Here is a 20,408-nt window from a genome sequence, read left to right on the forward strand (position 1 = left end):
CTCGCGGAGAAAGCTGTTCCGAGCTCCGATTAAGCAAAGTTCATGGTGGAGAGATCGCGTCGATTAGGGGCTGGGTCACGAGGCGGGATAGCGCGGGAGTTGCCGGTGAGAAGCTCAAATGGTCCTCACAGGCTAAGCCCCATTTATTGGGCACTTGAAAAGCTTCAGAGAGGGGTGGAAAGATGCGTTGTCAACCGCGGAGACGGGAGTCCCAAGCGCGGTGTGACGTATGTCAGCACCGGGGCGCATCTCGGCCCGAGATACCAATCTACTCTATTTAGCGAAACATTTGAGAATGAACACAAATGCTATGTACAGTATTCAAGGCTTGATCGTTACGTTTCCAGATTATCGGTCCATACTGACATCTTCACTCGCATCAGAATCCACCGCCCTGCGGGAAGTGGGTTCCCGAACCATGGAGAAAATCGCCGAGCACTCCAGGCTGCATCAGATATGCCCAATTCGTCTGATCGTAACTCCCGAATGCAGCTCCATAGATATCAGTCGCAGGGTCGAGAGTGGGCATCATCAGGTTGTCATCAACGATCGCTTCGGAAGTCTGGTCTATTCTCCCTGATCCAGACTGTCGACCCACAGGCGGGGAGTCAAGACCTCCTTCGTTATGTGCTGGCTGAGGGCCTTTTCGAGACGCTTTTATGTCTACAGTGAGCTGTCTGTGCAGTGTGACAAGATTAGGTGGCTCGAGGGATCTTCCAAGTCGAAGCTCGGCTTCCTCCCGAGCAGCCCAGGCCCTGAGTGTAGCGTGCATGAAAGCAACATGCATCGGGTTTCCAATGTTGCGAACGAATTGTCTATGCTCATGATTGCTGCAGATGGCTTTCCATGCGCGTTCACATAGCTCGCCCGTTGTTCGTTCGCGCAATTCGCTGATGAGAAAGATGTAGCCCGGCAAGGGTCCGTGGATCTGCATGTACCACAAGAAGCCGCGGAGACTTTCCGTAGTAAACATCACATCGTCATACTCTAGCATCTTGATGGCAGTCAGAAAGAGGGCGTCGCGCTCGTCATCGCTGAGACTAGATGTGGGTATGCCTTGACACATGAATTCGACAACATGAAGTTTGCAGAGAGCACTGCGTGTTGCCATCAGGGCGAAAAGCTGAATTGGAACCTTCGGGTCGCAGCCCATCAGGTAGACTGACTCTATGTAGGAGCAATATTGATCCAGGTCCCGGGTGGTTGGCCGGCATCCTTCGCCAATACTTGTATCGGGAGATACCACCGAGTTGGTATGCTTTTGTGGATTCTTGATGGTTGTCGAATTGGGCCGAATACTGTTTGGATCAGCCGCAATAAGTAGCTCAATACGTGTGAGACAAAATATCATCTCTGTTGGACCGCTGCATGCTTTTGGCGGCTCGTTAGAATGCAGGTTCAAGTCCGCATCGTTTACGTTGAGTGGGAGGCGACAGTCCGATCCAGAAGAAGAGAGAGCTGTGATGGAGGAGCCGGTCATTTCAGCCATTCGTTTATCAAGTGCAGCCAGCTGCCACCAAAGTTTTCGTCGCTGTTCAGTCTCAAAGGGTGAGAGGCCAAATTGAGCACCGTCTCGATGTACTCCTATGCGAGTTGCCATACGAACGGCAATGCCAAGTAAACAGAACATAGTTCGAGGATCAACATTACGACCAGCACTGTGCTAGATACGAAGAACTGTCAGCGCACGGCAGGGTCGGTCAAAGGGAAGAAAGGGCTTACAAGGTACAAGAGATAAGCCTGCAGTACTATCAGCTCATTCGATCTCATGAAGCCCACATTGACCAAGGCTTGCTGTGCAGCTTGATTGAACCGAGCAAGCATGATTTCTTTTGGCTCGCCAAAGGTACTTTGGGTCTCTTCGTCTGTCAAAGATTTCACGGCGATGAGATAAATATTGAACATAAGGGCTTCGAGTGGTTTGGAAACTTTTGACAAGTCGGCACTTGCTCTAACAATTTGAGTCTGCAGGGTAGATATATGACTGATTTTCAGCAATGAATTTACATTGCTGATATAAACCTGCCAGAGCTGAAAAATCTGAATCGCTGATGGGTGCAAATGGGTTATGCGCGTCGGCGAGCCACCCACGCCAAAGGGGAATGCATCAGATTCATTGATGAACATCTTGTCGAAGGCATGATGAATTGGAGGCGGGTCAGTCCCGTCATCATCGGAGTTTTGTAGCAAGTCATATGTCGTCCGATATTCATCGTAATATGCAAACCACTTGGAGCGCCTGTTCAAACATTAGCCTGGCTTATGCGGGGTGGGACAAGGCTTTGACCTCTGACAGCCTTCGCTCCGAGAGCTGCGATCTTGAGCACTGCTCTCCGGCGGAGCTTCCCTTGCTCCGGCTTCAGTGTCTACTTCGGTTGCCTCATCCCCAACATTGCCAAATAAATCAAAGTCAATACCATGCTGGGTCATGAGCGCTTCATACTTCTTGAGTCGTTCAATCAAATCTCGCTCGAGTAATTTCTTTTTTCTTCGTCTTGCAGGCTGCGGCGCGACCACTTTGCATTCCGCCTGTGCCCGAATACAGTTGGAGCACGGCTTCTGCTGATCACAGCGGACCTTGCGCTGTTGGCAAAAGACACAAGAGTGACCTCGCCTCAGACTCATGATGGAATAAGGTCGGGACCGCGGAGATATTGCCCCCCCCGAGAACTGTAATGAATCGAATGATGCTTGCCGATGTCCAAAATATCGATGGTCCCAAATGTGAAGAGTCAAAGTAGATACTGTGAGCGTCGGGAAGAAAGTAATCATTTCGGTCCCGAGCAACGTTCCTCGGTCCCGTTATCATCGATTCCCACATACGCTAGACCCGATCTGTCGTCAGTACAGTCCCTTCGCAAAGGGTATCAAAGTCAGGGAAAAAAAAGGAGGCTCTCTCTTGCATAGCGGAGCCGAGAGCTCTTGAAATTCTGAATTTTAATTTGTTTTTCCTTGAAGATAAGCACTTAAGTAGCTCTCTTCCACCAGCAGCTTTTGGATATCAAAGAATCGACAATTACTTCCTTTCCCTCGTCTTGAAAACATTGCTCATCCATCCCTTGACAAATCGAAGTATCTCTTGAATTTTTTTCAATAGCAAGTTACCTTGGTATCATGACATGTTCGATCCTCAGCGACCGATCGACTCAAGCCGAACCCCCCAAAGCTCTCGACGCAGCCCCCGACACTGAAAAGCAAGATGTATACCAACCACCTACAAGACCAAAACCTCTGGGAGGCCCACCAGGTAGCCAATATGCTCCGAAAACCCTCAAATTCTGGTTAATAATGGCCTGTAATTTTCTATCACTCTTCATCGTGGCCCTTGACCGGACAATCATCACGACAGCAATCCCCAAAATCACAGACGACTTCAACAGCCTCGGTGACATCGGCTGGTACGGGTCAGCATATATGCTGACAGGCGCAACCTCACAACTGATCTTCGGTCGTATCTACAAGTTCTACAATATGAAATGGGTCTTTTTGGCTACCATGGTCATATTTGAAGTTGGGTCTATTGTTTGTGGCTCTGCTCCGTCTTCAAACGTGCTTATAGCCGGACGGGCTATTGCTGGTTTTGCATCTGCTGGGATCTTCTCCGGATGCATGCTTATTATCATCCCATTAGTTCCGCTTCATAAGAGGCCTATGTTTCAGGCTATGTTTGGGGCTGTTTTCGGTCTTGCTTCTGTTTTGGGACCGCTTATTGGGGGTGGGTTTACTGGTAGTGTCACTTGGAGGTTTGTTGTAAATTGGATGACTTTGGTACTGGAGGTGAATACTGACAGCGGGGGATAGATGGTGCTTTTATGTCAACCTTCCTATCGGTGCAGCTACCTGGATCTTCATGGCCTTGGTTTGGCATCCGGTGAAAGTACATCACGATTCTATTCCTGTGACAATGCATATCAAGCGTCTCGATCCGCTTGGTACCTTCTTCTTGGTTCCAGGAGTTGTGTGCCTCCTGTTGGCGTTTCAATGGGGTGGTTCAAACTATGCATGGAACAATGGCCGCATCATTGCTCTGTTCGTTCTCTTTGGTATTCTGATGACGGCCTTCGTTGCTGTTCAAATTCTCATGCCGGAGACAGCGACCATCCCTGGTAGAATCATCACCCAAAGGAGTATTCTCGCCTCTACTATCTTCACGTTCTGTGGAGTCGGCTCCATGATGATGACAATATACTACTTGCCAATTTGGTGTAAGGGCCTCTCAAAGCTGAAAATAGGCTTTCATTTGGTCATTGCTGATCATAATAGTTCAAACCGTCAAACTCGTCAATCCTGTTGAATCGGGAATCAACACTCTCCCCCTCGTACTGAGTCTAGTCATCGCAGGCTTCATCGGCGGCGGTATCACCAAAAAGTCGGGCTACTATGTCCCGGTAATGATTCTCTGTCCCTGCATCCTGTCCGTCGGCCTGGGTCTCCTGTCAACCTTAAGCCTAGACACCACCTCCGCCCACTGGATCGCCTACCAAATCCTATGCGGCTTCGGTGTTGGAATCGGAATGCAGACAGGAGGACTAGTCGTGCAACGCATCCTCCCGATATCCGATGTACCAGCTGGAGTCGCTCTCCTGTTCTTCGTGCAGCAACTCAGCGGATGTATCTTCACTACTGTGGGCCAAACGATCCTGAGCAATACCCTGGTTTCGAAGCTCGCTGATATCCAGGGCATTGATCCCAATTTGGTTCTTAGTGAGGGAGCGACGAAGTTAGCTTCTATTGTTGCGCCGGGAAATATTATTGTCGTTCAGCGGGTTTATAATACGGCCTGTAGGAGGATTTTCTTGGCTTCTATGGGGTTGACCTTCGGGGCGTTGATAAGTGCACTTGCAATGGAGTGGAAAAGCATTAAGCAGGGAAAGAATGGTCAGAATGGACCTGGTGCGGTTGAATCTGGTGGAAAGGATAGAAAGATGGAGACGTCCAAGCTCTCGGCGCAGAATGTTTCCTAGAACGGGGACTGAAAATGTTTGACTCAGGTCAGGAAGCCGATAAAAAGGGAATAAAGCAGGTTGATATTGGTAGATGAGGAGAAGGAAAGGCTAAGCTGGGCTACAACTCTACTCATACGTAGAACATAAGGACAGATCAATTGACACATGTATATAAATGATGGCAACTGAAAAATACCCACGAACCATTTTCTGACTTCTTCACAATTGACTAAAGAACAAACTTCTTGGTTGGTTTCTATGAAAGGGGTATGCGAAAAGAATTGGTACGTAGAAAAGAGCAAGTCTCGCCAAAAATCCACGAAAACGCCAAGGATTGAAATCAATGGCTAATATACTGGAAAACAGCCGAAACGTCCCTCTCGCCAACTTCCTGCCTCAACAAGAAGTCCTGAATCTGTGCCATGGGGCCCTTCTCACCATTATTAACAAAGTGGTTCCATGAACTCGTATCACCGTAAAGCATAGCCGGCGCCTTAATGTACTGATTTCCATCAGGCCGACAACGTTTGCATTTGAATGTGTCGTGCGTATCGCTGCGTGTCTCAGGTTTGAATTGGAATAGTTCGCGGAGTGATTCGAGTGAGAAGTGACGCTCGACGTCTTCTGCTGAGTCGACAACACATGATGAGAGGGATTGCTTGTGGGATTGTCGCTGGAAGATCTTTTCCTCAATTGAACCGGTAGCGATAAATCGGTAGACAAAACAGTCTTTCTTCTGTCCATCACGCCACACTCGAGCAAGGGCTTGCTGGTCGGCAGCTGGGTTCCAGTCGGGATCGAAGAGAACGAGGCGGTTGGCGCCGATCAAGTTGAGACCGCATCCTCCTGCCTTGCTACTAAGGAGGAAGACAAATTCGGGGGCATCTGGGTCGTTAAATTTGTCGACCAGCTTTGAACGTTTCTTGATGTTCATCGTCCCGTCCAGTCGCAGACAGCCATATGCACGTGATCGGCACAGTTTCTCGAACAGATCCAGAGTCTGAGTGTAATTGCTGATGAGAACAATCTTGTCATTCGTGTCTTGACGAATTCGAGCGAGCATACGGTCAAGTACCATCATCTTTCCAGAGTACCAGCTCTTGACCTCACGGTCACGGCCTCGGGCTTCTGGAGGAGTGAAGTCCTCGGGGTACGCATGCTCACATCCGGGGAGATCTTTTTGCAAATCGAGGAGGTCGGGATGATTACAGAGCTTCTTCAAGATGCCAATGGCTTTCAAAGGTTGACTTCCCTTTCCTCGAAGCAAGCTGCGAATCTCTGGACTTTGAATAAAGTGGTTATAGAGGTCTAATTGGAACGGAGACATGTTGCAAAATACCACATGTTCGTACTTGACAGGTAGGTACTTCGATAAGATGTCGTTCGACCGGCGAATGATGAACTTGTTAACAATGCTGGACAGCTCTGCGAGACGTTCATCACCGAGTTTTCGGGACTCCTCGGTCCCCGCTGCATCGCGGCCCCGGAGGATCGGTAGTTCATATCGTTTGCGGAACTCGGCTTGGGAGCCGAGCAGATTGGGATTGGCAAAATGCAAAAGAGCAAAGTATTCAGACAAGTCGTTCTGGATCGGTGTTCCAGACAGGATAACACGGCGGCTGACATTCAGACTGTTCAACGCCGTCCAGGTCAAGCTTTCCTTGTTTTTCAGTCGATGACCTTCGTCGCACAAAAGAAGGCCAATTGGCGTGTCCTTGAGCGCCTCGACGTACATTCGGAGCGTTTCATATGACACAATAAGCACGGGCCTGACGATTCCACGTCCCGAGGCGATTGCCCACTGCTTAATTTGCTGAGTGAGCTCCGTCTTCGTCGCCTTTCCGTCTATTGCAAAGGGGGTGGTAGCATCCTTGCCAAGCCATTTACCTACAACGGTTAGTATCGTAGAAGATCAGTGATCGAGGTCACTCACCCAATTCGTTTGCCCAGTTACCAACTAAACTAGATGGGCATGCAATAACACATTTCTGGATAGTTGTAGTTCCAGCCTCGGGGCCCTGCTTAAGTAATGTCCACATCAAAGAGATGCATTGAAGCTGTCCATGTCAGCGGTGCGGTGCCTTTGAGGAGCGATCTCGTCATACCGTTTTACCCAAACCCATACCGTCTGCCATAATGCATCCATTGGCATTCTTATCAATTAAGCCTGTTGTACAGCGATACAAAAACTGTTCACGTCAGAAACATAATTACACCAATTTTCCACCAAAGAGGGGTTCAATGGACGTACCTTCACACCTTCCACTTGATGCGGTCGAAGAACCTTGGCCAATCTCGGATCAATGACAACTGGCACCTTAGGCCGACCCTCTACCTTCTTTTTCAGACCAAGAATATCTGCCAAACTCTTATGTACTAAGGGCTCTTCAATTTTGGGTTGATCCTCGCTGTTTGGCCCCCCAGGCTCCTTTTTGGCTGGCTCCTCTGGGACATCATCCATAGTCGGGTCATAAAGAACAATAGCAAATTCCCCGCTTGGATCGTGGAGAGGTTTGGCGACAAATGTGGCACCTTGTCGAAGTCCCAATGTCGGTGCTGGCCGGCCTGCGTCGTATTCACCCGTTGTTTTGTTGATTAAGGGAATTCGGAAATGCGTTCTAAATGCGGTATCTTTATCCTTGGGCTTGTACACTGGGAATTTGTTGACCTCGCGCGTTGCCAACGCAAGTCGGTCCTCGTTTGTGTATGGTTTCTCTGCCCCATCCTCTGTGCTGCCATCGGCGTTGGCATAATTGACCTTCCGTTTCTTTCTTGCGGGCTTCTCTGATGCTCGAGTCGGTGTCGCCGAGCCAGGGCATTTGAAGGGCCTGGAGAGGCGATCAAGGGAATTTATGGATTTAGGCTGGAGTGGTGTTTTGACACTGTCCGTCCCGGCGGGCTTGGGTCGATACCTGGAGGGTCAGAAATGAATGGGATATCCTCAGATTTCTCAGAACAGATACTCACATATCTCAGATGCAAACGCAGTGTCTCGTCCAAATCGAATTACTGTACAAATCACACTGCACAAGGTAAAATGAAGGATGTTGCCACCGACGCGTTCTTGCCTCGCGTCAGGCTACAACACCAAAGTGCCGCGGCCCCACGTGACCCACCCCGCCAAAGTGCCAAAGCCGGGGGGGGGATCTTTGATACGAAGAGTGGGACACCCTTTCTCTTTTCAAATTTAAATGATGACATCTGATTTCTGGGCTGGTTATATCAGTGGAGCCCTTGGAATCATCATCGGCAATCCTTTGGACGTGGTGAAGGTCCGGCTGCAGGCTGGTAACTCATCGGATGCATCTCCCTGTCCTAATTTAACTCGCTTGGAGCGGGCCAGCTCTCTTGTGCGAGGTTCGTGCGTGGATCGTCTTTGCATATGCATAATATTAATGGTATTTGTAGGCGCTGCTGCTCCGATCTTGGGATATGGAGCTCTCAATGCGATTTTGTTTGTGGCATACAATCGGTCATTGATATCACTCGACAGCTCTATCACAGACCCCACCAAACCTGATGGAGTTGCTTTGTATAAGATCTGGCTTGCCGGTGCTGCGGGCGGACTGGCCAGTTGGACCATTTCCTCTCCGACGGAATTGATCAAGTGTCGCGCGCAATTAAATAATCGACCGGAAATATCGTCCTGGACTGTTGCCAAAGACATATATCGCAGTCGTGGCTGGAGAGGGTTCTACTATGGTGGTGCAATTACATGCGCCAGAGATTCCATTGGCTATGGGTTCTAGTATGGAATCCTCCCCAGTTCCTTTGCGATCGCTCGATTAACACATGGTAGTTTCTGGTCTTATGAGCTCTGTAAGCGCTGGATGATGACACCAGATGAGAGCTCGCACGAAGAAGCCCTTAAAGTACTTCTTTGTGGTGGCATTGCTGGCATTGTTACCTGGAGCTCGGTGTTCCCGCTGGATATGATCAAGACCCGACTGCAGGCGCAGACAATGCACGAACGGTCTTCGACTGACGCATCTGAGGCTCGTTCCCTATTGCGGCCTCGGCGAGCCTTGAACACATTCCAGCTCGCCCGAGAGGTGTATCAGGCCGAGGGCGTGCGTGCATTCTATCGCGGCCTCGGCATCTGCAGTATCAGAGCGTTCATCGTGAATGCTGTCCAGGTACGTGTTCAGACCAATTCATGTTGATCCTAGACTAATCATAATAAGTGGGCGGCATACGAATGGCTAATGAAGAATCTAACACCTTATGAAGCTCCAGTGGGCCAGTACTACGCATAGTGTACAAATTTCTGATTGATAGCCAACACAATAGACCGAGACACCAGTTCAAGTTAGACAATATTTGGTATTGAGGGATTTCTATTGGGTTTATTTTGCCAAGGGGGTAATATTTCGCATTTCGCTTTGGTCCATGCCGCATCCGCCGGTTTTCGGCAGTTCCGATCTGTTCCGCAGACCGGCAGAACGGAACCCCGGCGAAACTCGGCATATAAAAAAAAGCCTCACGTGAGAGGCCCGCTGGATATGCAGACATAGTGTAGAGTAGACGTCGCCTTAGTGCTTTTTGAGGGTATTCATGTTCGTTCGTGACCAATTCCGGATTCCAGATCGAGCTGGAATGCCATATGCCATATGTCATGTGCGAGGTGCACTGCCCTGGCTCGTTTATATCGACCGGGAAACCATTCAGTCTTGCATTTCCACGGTGTCGTCCGCCCGCTTGCCGTTGTCAGGAGCTCCAATTCCCACGGCAGCTTCGGCGATTCTTTGGCTGTGAGGTTCGTCTTCAAGTTGGCGGACCCTGTGTGGACCAAGTCAGTAAGTTGCGAGGGAGGGCTGGTCTGTGGCCAAACGCACCGTCGCTTGTGGTTCTTGCCCTTTGTGTGTGCCTTCATGTTGTACTCGCTCTCAAACCACTTGGCGCATTCGACGCAGTAGTGGCGACCGAGACCAGGCAGATCTTCGGCATCTTTAGTCTCCTTATATTGCTCGAGGTGACGGGGAGATTCGAGATCGCTGCGGATCTGATCGAAACCTCTGCAAAAAAAAAATTTAGCACGCACAAATCGCACCGACGCACCACGTAGAACATACCTAGTGATACGCTTGCACTTGACTCTCTGTCTTCTAAGGGCACCCATGTTGTCGGCCTTCAATTTTTGCGACTATCACAACGGTGAGACTTGGAAAAAAAAAGGTTATCACCGATTTCCGGAGTGATAATGGGGCGTAGTGGAGAACGGGTCGCGCGTCGGGGGCTCAAAAAAGATTGGAATCAAAATTTCCGCCGAGTGGGTCGGCACGAATTGAAACACAGTCGCAGTGATTGGCAACATTGGTATCGCGGGAAGACCGGTCGGCACGCCTCGGCTCTCGGTTTCGTCACCGGATCCTGTCTGCTGTGTATGCGGGTGTATGCCTTGTATTTTATGACGTTTTCAATGCGGCATGTTGACAGCTATCGTCCCTTTTGGGCTATGGATACAAGGTACTCATCCGGTTTGGAAGACGAGAACAGAACTGAGGGCTAGATCCCATCTAGTGGTGTGTTATTGTTGATATAGTCATGGCCATGACCACGACCAAGACCATGGCCATCATGATCCATAGCGTCCCTACGAGGAGGACCATGGCAACCACATGCGAGACAGGAGGAATCGGGAGCTGCGGGTTAACGGGGTATAGGCCGAGTTTCCCTAGCACCCCCAGCCCGCACTGGCCGCAACGCTTTGCCTTTGGTCCGAAATGGCCTCTTGAAGGGAGTGTAATTGTAAACTCTGTGATTGGTGGCCGGATTCCGCCCGTCACATGCCCTGTATTGCCTTTACAGATCTTTCTGCTCCGGGTTGAAGAAATGCACATCACCACCAACGCACATAGCGTAGGACTAGTATGAATTAAAGGAAACATCTGAGTAGAAGAAGCTCTAAAGAACATCTTCCGAGCTTTTGTACAGAGATTTCTCGCCTTAACGCGCATTCTGGAGTGCAGCTCAGTCCTCGCAGAGCCGTCGCATGCGGGAGGTCAAACCGTTGCCTGACACAATACGTGTATGGTATTGCCGTGGTAACAGCGGTTACGGCTCTTCGGTCCCAGTTTCTCGCCCACTCAAAACCTCCAAGCTTTCCTTTTTCTTCCCTTCTTCCCTCTTTCCTCTTCACTATCCACTCTCTATTCTGCTTCCACAGGTGAAGGTGGTAGCTTTTGCATTGGATGTGTTGTGTTGTCTCCTAAAGAGATAGCTTGCCATCATGATTACTTCCCGCCTTGCGCGCGCTGGTGCGCTGGTAAGTTGCGCCCTGCCTCGGCTTGCTGATGCGCGACTGCGTCGACCCCGGTCCCAGTCGTCATCGCCAGTCCATCGGGAATGAATCAACAGCTAACGTGTCTCTCTCACAGGCTCCCAAGGCCCGTCTGGTAAGCAGTTCTAGCTGATCATCAATCGCCTGCGACTTCCCTCCGAATCGGTCCGGATGAGGGGATCGCAGTAACGTAGCAGCCACTAACTCTCGACTCTCTATTAGTTCCTCGGGCCCCGGAGCTTCGCTACCATTGCCAATGATCCTCTTGACAAGAAGGTTGAGATGACCCTTCACGAGAAGGGCAACTACATCAACTACAAGAAGATGTCCGAGAACCTCGACATCGTCCGTGGCCGTCTTCAGCGCCCTCTCACCTACGCCGAGAAGGTCCTGTACTCTCACTTGGATGACCCCCATGGCCAGGACATCGAGCGTGGTACCTCCTACCTTAAGCTCCGTCCCGACCGTGTTGCTTGCCAGGACGCCACTGCTCAGATGGCTATCCTGCAGTTCATGTCCGCTGGCATGCCTTCCGTCCAGACCCCCACCACCGTCCACTGTGACCACTTGATTGAGGCCCAGGTTGGCGGCGAGAAGGATTTGGCCCGTGCCAACGACATCAACAAGGAGGTCTACGACTTCCTCGCTTCCTCCACTGCCAAGTACAACATTGGTTTCTGGAAGCCCGGTTCCGGTATCATTCACCAGATCGTCCTCGAGAACTACGCTTTCCCCGGTGGTCTGATGATCGGTACTGACTCCCACACTCCCAACGCTGGTGGTCTCGCCATGGCCGCCATCGGTGTCGGTGGTGCTGACGCTGTCGATGTCATGGCCGGTCTCCCCTGGGAGCTGAAGGCCCCCAAGGTCATCGGTGTCCGCCTTACCGGCGAGATGTCTGGCTGGACTACCCCCAAGGATATCATCCTGAAGGTCGCCGGTGAGCTGACCGTCAAGGGTGGTACTGGCGCCATCATTGAGTACCACGGCCCCGGTGTCAACTCTCTGTCCTGCACCGGTATGGCTACCATCTGTAACATGGGTGCCGAGATTGGTGCCACCACCTCCATGTTCCCCTTCAACGACCGTATGTACGACTACCTCAAGGCCACCAAGCGCCAGAACATTGGTGACTTCTCCCGCGACTACGCCAAGGAGCTCCGCGAGGACGAGGGTGCTGAGTACGACCAGCTCCTCGAGATCAACCTGTCTGAGCTCGAGCCTCACATCAACGGCCCCTTCACTCCCGATCTGGCCACCCCTATCTCCAAGTGGAAGGAGACCCTCAAGACCAACAAGTGGCCCGAGGAGCTCAAGGTCGGTCTGATCGGCTCTTGCACCAACTCCTCCTACGAGGATATGTCTCGTGCCGCTTCCATCGCCCAGGATGCTCTCGACCACGGCCTCAAGTCCAAGTCTCTCTTCACCATCACCCCCGGCTCCGAGCAGATTCGTGCCACCATTGCCCGTGATGGCCAGCTCGAGACCATGGAGGAGTATGGCGGTGTCATCCTTGCCAACGCCTGTGGCCCCTGTATTGGTCAGTGGGACCGCAAGGACGTCAAGAAGGGTGAGGCCAACTCCATCATCTCTTCCTACAACCGTAACTTCACTGGCCGTAACGACGCCAACCCCGCTACCCACGCCTTCGTCGCTTCCCCCGACCTTGTCGTCGCCATGACCGTTGCCGGTACCCTTAACTTCAACCCCTTGACCGACAAGCTCAAGGATGCCAACGGCAACGAGTTCATGCTCAAGGCTCCCTCCGGTGACGGTCTGCCCGGTCGGGGTTACGACCCCGGCATGGACACCTACCAGGCTCCTCCCGCTGACCGTGCCTCCGTCGATGTCGTTGTCTCCCCCACCAGTGACCGTCTCCAGCTCCTCGCTGGCTTCGAGGCCTGGGACGGCAAGGATGCCACCAACCTCCCTATCCTGATCAAGTGCCAGGGCAAGACCACCACTGACCACATCTCCATGGCTGGCCCCTGGTTGAAGTACCGTGGCCACTTGGACAACATCTCCAACAACATGTTGATTGGTGCCGTGAACGAGGCCAACGGCGAGGCCAACAAGGTTAAGAACGCCTTCACTGGTGAGTTCGGCGCCGTCCCCGCCACTGCCCGTGACTACAAGGCCCGCGGCGTCAAGTGGGTTGTCATTGGTGACTGGAACTACGGTGAGGGATCTTCCCGTGAGCACGCTGCTCTTGAGCCCCGTCACCTCGGTGGTCTGGCCATCATCACCCGCTCCTTCGCTCGTATCCACGAGACCAACCTGAAGAAGCAGGGTATGCTGCCCCTGACCTTCACCGACCCCGCCGACTATGACAAGATCAAGCCCGAGGACAAGGTCGACCTTCTGTGCACTGAGCTTGCTGTTGGCAAGCCCATGACCCTCCGTGTCCACCCCGCTGCCGGTGGTGCTCCCTTCGACATCTCTCTCAGCCACACCTTCAACGAGTCCCAGATCGAGTGGTTCCGTGACGGTTCTGCCCTGAACACCATGGCCCGCAAGTCCGGTGGCAAATAAATTTATCTCACGTCTCCAAGGGATTGCCGCAAGGCGTCCGTGTAAACTACTTCCTCTTTCCTGTGTCTATCGTCCAGAAAAGAGGAACTGAGTGACAGCCTGATGATGGCGTTCGCTCATTGTGTGTGCGTCTGTCCCTATTTCGAGCCTGGTACGAGGAGTTGCGCTCTGGGAAAAATTTTACGATATCTTGTTTTTCGGCTTATTGGCCTTGCGTTGGATTCCCTTTTGGGTGGGCTCAATGGATATAGCTATTTGATTTCCCTTAAATCGTTTCTGTATGTTCGAAAATAGCATGCATACACTTTTTTTTGTGTTCAACCATTTTCAGATTCTCAAGACTCTTTTCTCATTTTTGCTCGTAAGGATGTAATATTGTACCTGAGAGATGTAGATGGCACTGTGGTCGAAAGCGGCACTTAGACAGATGAGCTAATCTGCCTCGGCCCTTGAATGCCCCGCGGCTCAGACCCAGTCCTCTGGGATGCGCAGTTACTTTAGAACCAGCCATTCCGTGACCGAGACTGAGGATGGCGAACTCTCTACCTATCTTCAGCACAACCTCCCCACATTAATCGACAAGGACCCCGTTCCGCCATCAATCTGCGGCTGCTTGGACCATTTTACAAGAGACGTTCGGGGGGTGGGCCAGACCTCACTTCCGCAAATCGGAGAACTTCAAACCAAACAATGGCCCAGCTCGTTCCCTTGCCAGAAGTCGAGCGCCTCAGCGCCTCCGTAATCAGGATCCTGGGAGGAAACCCGGGCAAGGTATGATATTGTGATTCTGTTCCATTGGGCAACACGTTGGGCTGACCAGCACACATAGTTTACCCTGCAAGGTATGAGTCCCGATTGCGACCCGGAGGTCCCGCTCTCATCTTTGTGTATCAGGAACCAACACCTATCTTATTGGCCGTGGCCATCAGCGTATCCTGATTGATACGGGCGAGGGAAAGCCCACGTGGGCGGACAGGTTGCAATCCGTGCTCTCCGAGGAAAAAGCCACAGTGCACCAGGCCCTGCTCACGCATTGGCATGGGGACCACGTCAAGGGCGTGAATGATTTGCTCCGCATTTGTCCCAAGGCTACTGTTTTCAAGCATCGGCCCGATACAGGTCAACAGGATATACATGATGGACAGGTATTCCGGGTCGAGGGTGCTACCCTGACAGCATGTCATACGCCGGGACATACAGTTGACCATATGACTTTTGTGCTGGAGGAGGAGGATGCGATGTTTACCGGTGATAGTAAGCATAGAAGATAACTCTTCGTATCCATATAATTGGCATATACTGATGATACTATAGATGTCCTCGGCCACGGCACAGCCGTCTTTGAAGACCTCCAAATCTATTTAGTCAGTCTCAATCGCATGCTCAACCGTGTCCAAGGGCGTGGGTATCCAGGCCATGGCGCCGTAATGGATTCCACCAATTCGCGCATCTCGGAGTACATCAAACATCGCCAGCAGCGGGAAGATGAGGTGCTCCGCGTTCTGCAGTACAACAAGCTCGATGTTGCGAAGAATGAGTCTGAGCCTGAGCGCCAAGGCTGGACGCCGCTGGGCCTCGTCAAGGTGATCTACCAGGATGTTCCGGAGAGTCTTCATCTACCGGCCTCGCATGGTATCACTCAGGTACTGATGAAATTGGAGAATGAGGGGCGAGTGGTGCACAGCGCGGGCTCTGGAGAATGGCGCTTGGGGGAGAAGTCTGCGTTGTAAAGCGCCCCCTGATTGTGTATAGATTGGGGGAGATATGTCTGGGGAGCTTGTCAACATTGAGTTCTGCACATGGCGGATCATCCGCGATGAGCCTCTTGCATGTTCACATCCTGGAGACTACGATCCTACTAGTTGGTTCTACCGACTCCACCATGGAATATACTTCACTGGCACCCTGGCCATGGTTACGTAACGTGGCAGAGCTCCGCAGACGTCAGCAAACGGTCATTTTGGGCAGCAACCTGGTCATGGACTTTTTCTTTTTTTGAAAGCCCAGTTCAAGCCCAGTGTAGTGTACCGAGAGGAATTAATTCTCAGGAGCTATAACAGCCCGGATCTCGTCGTGACTGGCTGGGTTGAACCGAGTCCAATCACCGATCGATGACGGGACTTCAGCCGGACGAAACCTGCATTTGTCCCACCCTTTTCCAACAATAGTCCCTAGTTTAATGCCAGGCTCACCAAGAACCTTCCTCAAAATCTATTTAACCACTGTTTCAAAACAAACGTCTCCTGCGCACGTACAGTAGATGTGAGTGATACTGAGGAGCTCCACCTTAGCTGTTCCAAGTTTCCGCGCCGTGACCTCACGTTGTTCACCCCGCCCTTGCGTTTTTTTACCCCTCGAGCTGCAGAGCTTGGCCATTTCGCTTCTAAGTCCGTCAAAACTTCCCCGTCTCTTCGCACGACACAAAGTGCTGCCTGGCAGGCTTTTCCCTAGTCTTTTCCCTCTCCCGGCATTTACCTCCTAGTGCTGTTAGCACCCACCCCCCCCCTCCCACACTCCATCTGATTTCGCCGCGACCATGCCTACCCTCGAAGAACCAAAGAATGAGGCCCGCCTGCTGCTCGTTTCGAACCGTCTGCCTATCACCATCAAGCGCTCCGAAGATGGCAAATATGATTTCTCCATGTCCTCTGGAGGTCTGGTGAGCGGTCTGAGCGGTCTGTCCAAGTCGACCACTTTCCAGTGGTATGGCTGGCCCGGTCTGGAAGTGCCAGAGCCTGAGATCCCTGAGGTCAAGCGGCGCTTGAAGGATGAGTACGGTGCCGTCCCGGTCTTCATCGACGACGAATTGGCCGATCGTCACTACAATGGATTCTCTAGTTAGTGCCCTCTGTCCCCTTGACTGTCATTCAACTGCTAACAGGCGTGACTTGTCACAGACTCTATCCTTTGGCCTCTTTTCCACTACCACCCCGGTGAGATTACCTTTGATGAGTCCGCCTGGGAGGCATACAAGCAAGCGAACCGTCTTTTCGCCAAGGCTATTGCGAAGGAAGTCAAGGACGGCGATTTGATCTGGGTCCACGACTACCATTTGATGCTGCTGCCCGAGATGCTGCGCGAGGAAATCGGCAACAGCAAGCAGAATGTCAAGATCGGATTCTTCTTGCACACGCCTTTCCCCAGTAGTGAGATCTACCGGATTTTGCCTGTGCGCAATGAGCTTCTCTTGGGCGTCTTGCATTGCGATCTGATTGGGTTCCACACTTACGACTACACCCGCCATTTCTTGAGTAGTTGCTCACGTCTATTGTGAGTGAATACATTGAGAGACGAAATGATGCATCTAGCTAATGGAAGTAGGGGCCTTGCGACGACGCCGAACGGGATCGAATTCCAGGGCAAGATTATCACCTGCGGCGCTTTCCCGATCGGTATTGACCCCGAGAAATTCACCGAAGGTTTGAAGAAGGAAAAGGTTCAGAAGCGCATCGCGATGCTTGAGCAGAAGTTCCAAGGCGTGAAGCTTATGGTTGGTGTTGATCGTCTGGATTACATCAAGGGTGTGCCGCAGAAGCTGCATGCGCTCGAGGTCTTCCTCAGTGATCACCCGGAGTGGGTTGGTAAAGTCGTCCTGGTACAGGTCGCGGTACCGAGTCGACAGGACGTTGAAGAGTACCAGAACTTGCGAGCGGTGGTGAACGAGCTGGTTGGCCGCATCAACGGCAAGTTCGGCACGGTTGAATTCATGCCCATCCACTTCCTTCACAAGTCTGTCAACTTTGATGAGCTCATCGCTCTCTACGCTGTCTCCGATGCTTGCATTGTTTCTTCGACCCGCGATGGCATGAACTTGGTTGCCTACGAGTATATTGCGACCCAACAAAAGCGCCATGGTAGCCTTGTGCTATCCGAATTTGCTGGTGCCGCCCAGAGTCTCAACGGCAGCATCATTGTCAACCCCTGGAACACGGAAGAGCTGGCTGGTGCATACCAAGAGGCCGTGACCATGAGTGACGAGCAGCGCGCTTTCAACTTCGCCAAGTTGGACAAATATGTGTCCAAGTACACCAGGTAGGCATCCTCATTTCACTCGAACCATGGCATTCATCTAACTCTTCGATAGTGCATTCTGGGGTCAATCCTTCGTCACCGAGCTCACCCGGATCTCAGCCCACTCCGCCGACAAATTTCAAGCCAAGAAACTCGTGACCCCAGCCGAGGAAGCTCCAGAAGCGTAGACTGGACGAGCTCGACACGCGTTAAACGAAATTAGATGCTCTCACGACATTAATATGGCGAAATTGTTCTTGACTCTCTCTCTTTTTTTTTCTCTTTTTGGATAGCATGGACTTGTAACTTGTTGCTTTAATCATCTTCTCTCCTCTTAGACACCAAACTGTTCCTCGGTCATGGTTTCCAATGTTCTTCTGTACTTCTGACTCTACCTCCAAACCCTAGGTTCTAAGAGTTCCGTAAGGAAAATCAACCATCGGCCCGATCCCACAATCACTTTTTCACTTACTGCATGACTCAATCTAACAAGTTGAAGCCATCTGTCGGGTGATTTAATTCTCGCACCTCCTGTTCGATCGCTGCGGCTGACGAATTGCCATTATATATGGGGCCCTCTTTCAGGAGCATCTTTCTCGCGAGTGCAATGGATCTCCAGTGTTGAGCCTGGAAGGTAAGGATTGTGTTTTCCTCATTGACAAAACATTTGTGGTTCATGGCGAAGTGAATGAACCCTGATGCTGCCTTGGCTGCTTCGAAAGCATGAAATTCTAGTGCTCGCTCCAAGGCCTTAGTATCGGCGCTACATGGGACGGAGAAACTAGATCAAATACTAACATAAGAATCTCCTGAAAGGTGCGAAAAACTTCTTTCTAGCGCCTGTCAGAGCTAATATCCTGGATCGCGGCCTGCAGACAATTAGCGCACGACTTTGTTCGCAATGGGAGATGAAATATGGTATGACATACAATTGGACCCGTGGGAACAGGACCGACATCACCACCAAACGCCCGAGCAATAGCCTGATGACCCCAGCACATACCAAGTATCTTGATTATCAGTCGCGCAAAATCGTGGGAACGTTTTCGAGGACACTTAGAACCTAAGGGTTCTGAGGAAGATGCATCGGCCTTGCTGCCGCTTAGAACGATGAGGTTGTATTTAGTGGCATCGGGGAGTTTCTGCTCGATAACTGGGTAATAGAAGTCGACTCTTGCAGTGAGTGCTGCTGTTCCGAGAGCCTCTGTCCAAGATGTTCGAATATCGTTCTAGGCGTCCTGGTTGGATGGTGGAGAATTAACTAGCACGGCATTTCTGAGGGGACTCATGGCGGATTCTGGATTTTGTGTAGATGAGGATAATTTGATTGCTCGTGGAGATTCGTCCTCGCTATAGTTATGTTGATTCAGAGCTCACTATTCCGGAGAACTTGTGCTGTATAAATTGTCCTGCCTTTCTCTACATACTTCCGTGGAACGGTTATGAATCCGAGAGGAACATTTCATTTCATTAAATGGCTATATAAGCTATTCTTTGTCTGGGATCTTGCCCTTCAGTTTACTTGTCACTGGTCAATTCGCACCTGAAAATGTCTCTCTCAAGCGCACACGAAGAAAAAAAACACTGCAGTGCTCCTGCAATTTATCCGCGAAAATCCACTAGGCCTCTTAATCACCTGGGATAAATCTTCCCAAGACTTCCTACAATGTACCCACGTTTCCTGCGTACTGGATCTCCCTGAAGAAAGTAGCGAATCTGCACCCAGCGGCTGACTCCTTGCACACATCGCCCAGCAAAATCCACAAGTGAAGGGTATGATCGAAGCACTTGAGAGAACAAGTACAACGTCTTCCTCTTCGAGGATGATGTCCTAGTAGTCTCCAACGGCAAATACGACTACTATGTCACACCTAAATACTACACCGAGACCAAGCAGGATACGAGGAAGGTTGTTCCTACATGGAATTACTCCGTCGTTCAGGTCTATGGCAAATTGCCCTTATACTATGACTCGAAGACGCCAAAGGCTGGTTCTTTTCCTCACAAGTAGATTCTTGATCTGTCGCAACATACCCAGAAGTCGATCATGGGGTATACAGGTGGTGACGAGCCCGAGGCATGAACCGTGGAGGAGGCACCAGAGAAGTATGTTGAGTTGTTACAGCGAAGATATCGTTCGGATTGAGACTCGAATTTGAGAAAATGCAGAGCAAGTTCAAGATGAGTCAGGAGAAGAGGGTTGGGGATCGCGAGGGCGTGGCTGAGGGGTTTACGGCTCTAGGTGGTGAGACTGGGGAGGTGCTTTCGAAGCTGATCAAGGAGCGAGGAGTTTCGCACGATGCGAGGACTCGAGAGTGATTACTACCTATTTTTTTCAGGTAGCACGATTTGAAGAAGCCACACTGTTGGACATAGCGTATTGACAAGAAGAAAGGAGGAGAATGTCAGCCGAAATACGTTGGTGGTCGACAGGATCAGACACCATGTTCATCCTCTGAATGTCTTTGCCTTGTGTGTGACTGAGTGCCATGGTCGCGGAAGATCGACAGAGGAAATGGCCTGACTCGGAAGCCTTTACATTGAAGACGGAGGGGAGTAAGCAAGCTGCCTTGCGTCGTGCTTGAATAGTAAACACAGGTGTCTCGAAGGAGACTGATTGCCGAGATCGAACGAATTTC

At 51.1% G+C, this 20,408-nt stretch overlaps 11 protein-coding genes across 11 annotated transcripts; 7 read left to right on the top strand and 4 right to left on the bottom strand.

Annotated features, from left to right (window-relative positions):
- Window positions 1–379: 379 nt before the first annotated feature.
- N7477_010098 (uncharacterized protein) lies at window positions 380–2,625 on the bottom strand (the record flags this gene model as incomplete). The annotated part of the gene is made up of 3 exons (XM_056971759.1): window positions 380–1,663; window positions 1,723–2,239; window positions 2,288–2,625. 3 exons carry the CDS (start codon window positions 2,623–2,625, stop codon window positions 380–382), a joined length of 2,139 nt encoding a protein of 712 aa, XP_056818738.1.
- Window positions 2,626–3,114: 489 nt separating this feature from the next.
- N7477_010099 (MDR family MFS transporter) lies at window positions 3,115–4,964 on the top strand (the record flags this gene model as incomplete). Its single annotated transcript, XM_056971760.1, has 3 exons — window positions 3,115–3,743; window positions 3,802–4,205; window positions 4,264–4,964. The coding sequence occupies 3 exons, from the start codon at window positions 3,115–3,117 to the stop codon at window positions 4,962–4,964; spliced, it is 1,734 nt and encodes a 577-aa protein (XP_056818739.1).
- Window positions 4,965–5,286: 322 nt separating this feature from the next.
- On the bottom strand, window positions 5,287–7,857 carry N7477_010100 (DNA-dependent ATPase RAD54; the record flags this gene model as incomplete). Its single annotated transcript, XM_056971761.1, has 4 exons — window positions 5,287–6,833; window positions 6,880–7,003; window positions 7,052–7,135; window positions 7,198–7,857. Coding segments are annotated over 4 exons (2,415 nt in total), but the record flags the coding sequence as incomplete, so codon positions are not given.
- Window positions 7,858–8,140: 283 nt separating this feature from the next.
- N7477_010101 (uncharacterized protein) lies at window positions 8,141–9,202 on the top strand (the record flags this gene model as incomplete). Its single annotated transcript, XM_056971762.1, has 4 exons — window positions 8,141–8,303; window positions 8,355–8,694; window positions 8,746–9,082; window positions 9,131–9,202. The coding sequence occupies 4 exons, from the start codon at window positions 8,141–8,143 to the stop codon at window positions 9,200–9,202; spliced, it is 912 nt and encodes a 303-aa protein (XP_056818741.1).
- A 408-nt stretch (window positions 9,203–9,610) lies between these two features.
- N7477_010102 (putative C2H2 finger domain protein) lies at window positions 9,611–10,065 on the bottom strand (the record flags this gene model as incomplete). Its single annotated transcript, XM_056971763.1, has 3 exons — window positions 9,611–9,725; window positions 9,782–9,961; window positions 10,019–10,065. The coding sequence occupies 3 exons, from the start codon at window positions 10,063–10,065 to the stop codon at window positions 9,611–9,613; spliced, it is 342 nt and encodes a 113-aa protein (XP_056818742.1).
- Window positions 10,066–11,175: 1,110 nt separating this feature from the next.
- Window positions 11,176–13,758, top strand: acoA (aconitate hydratase ACO1; the record flags this gene model as incomplete). Its single annotated transcript, XM_056971764.1, has 3 exons — window positions 11,176–11,211; window positions 11,324–11,341; window positions 11,449–13,758. The coding sequence occupies 3 exons, from the start codon at window positions 11,176–11,178 to the stop codon at window positions 13,756–13,758; spliced, it is 2,364 nt and encodes a 787-aa protein (XP_056818743.1).
- Window positions 13,759–14,448: 690 nt separating this feature from the next.
- On the top strand, window positions 14,449–15,681 carry N7477_010104 (uncharacterized protein; the record flags this gene model as incomplete). Its single annotated transcript, XM_056971765.1, has 5 exons — window positions 14,449–14,529; window positions 14,588–14,600; window positions 14,653–15,012; window positions 15,073–15,401; window positions 15,511–15,681. The coding sequence occupies 5 exons, from the start codon at window positions 14,449–14,451 to the stop codon at window positions 15,679–15,681; spliced, it is 954 nt and encodes a 317-aa protein (XP_056818744.1).
- Window positions 15,682–16,294: 613 nt separating this feature from the next.
- Window positions 16,295–17,957, top strand: N7477_010105 (glycosyltransferase family 20 protein; the record flags this gene model as incomplete). The annotated part of the gene is made up of 4 exons (XM_056971766.1): window positions 16,295–16,595; window positions 16,656–17,028; window positions 17,080–17,790; window positions 17,843–17,957. The coding sequence occupies 4 exons, from the start codon at window positions 16,295–16,297 to the stop codon at window positions 17,955–17,957; spliced, it is 1,500 nt and encodes a 499-aa protein (XP_056818745.1).
- A 292-nt stretch (window positions 17,958–18,249) lies between these two features.
- On the bottom strand, window positions 18,250–19,058 carry N7477_010106 (copper/iron-regulated glutamine amidotransferase; the record flags this gene model as incomplete). Its single annotated transcript, XM_056971767.1, has 3 exons — window positions 18,250–18,519; window positions 18,699–18,998; window positions 19,032–19,058. The coding sequence occupies 3 exons, from the start codon at window positions 19,056–19,058 to the stop codon at window positions 18,250–18,252; spliced, it is 597 nt and encodes a 198-aa protein (XP_056818746.1).
- Window positions 19,059–19,361: 303 nt separating this feature from the next.
- On the top strand, window positions 19,362–19,780 carry N7477_010107 (uncharacterized protein; the record flags this gene model as incomplete). Its single annotated transcript, XM_056971768.1, has 2 exons — window positions 19,362–19,454; window positions 19,565–19,780. Coding segments are annotated over 2 exons (309 nt in total), but the record flags the coding sequence as incomplete, so codon positions are not given.
- A 68-nt stretch (window positions 19,781–19,848) lies between these two features.
- Window positions 19,849–20,088, top strand: N7477_010108 (uncharacterized protein; the record flags this gene model as incomplete). The annotated part of the gene is made up of 2 exons (XM_056971769.1): window positions 19,849–19,875; window positions 19,900–20,088. The coding sequence occupies 2 exons, from the start codon at window positions 19,849–19,851 to the stop codon at window positions 20,086–20,088; spliced, it is 216 nt and encodes a 71-aa protein (XP_056818748.1).
- Between the last annotated feature and the right edge of the window lie 320 nt (window positions 20,089–20,408).

Source organism: Penicillium maclennaniae, assembly GCF_028827695.1.
Source record: "Penicillium maclennaniae strain IBT 15551 chromosome Unknown utg000008l:1.0-3552695.0:1.0-3555053.0, whole genome shotgun sequence".
Lineage (NCBI taxonomy): Eukaryota > Fungi > Ascomycota > Eurotiomycetes > Eurotiales > Aspergillaceae > Penicillium > Penicillium maclennaniae.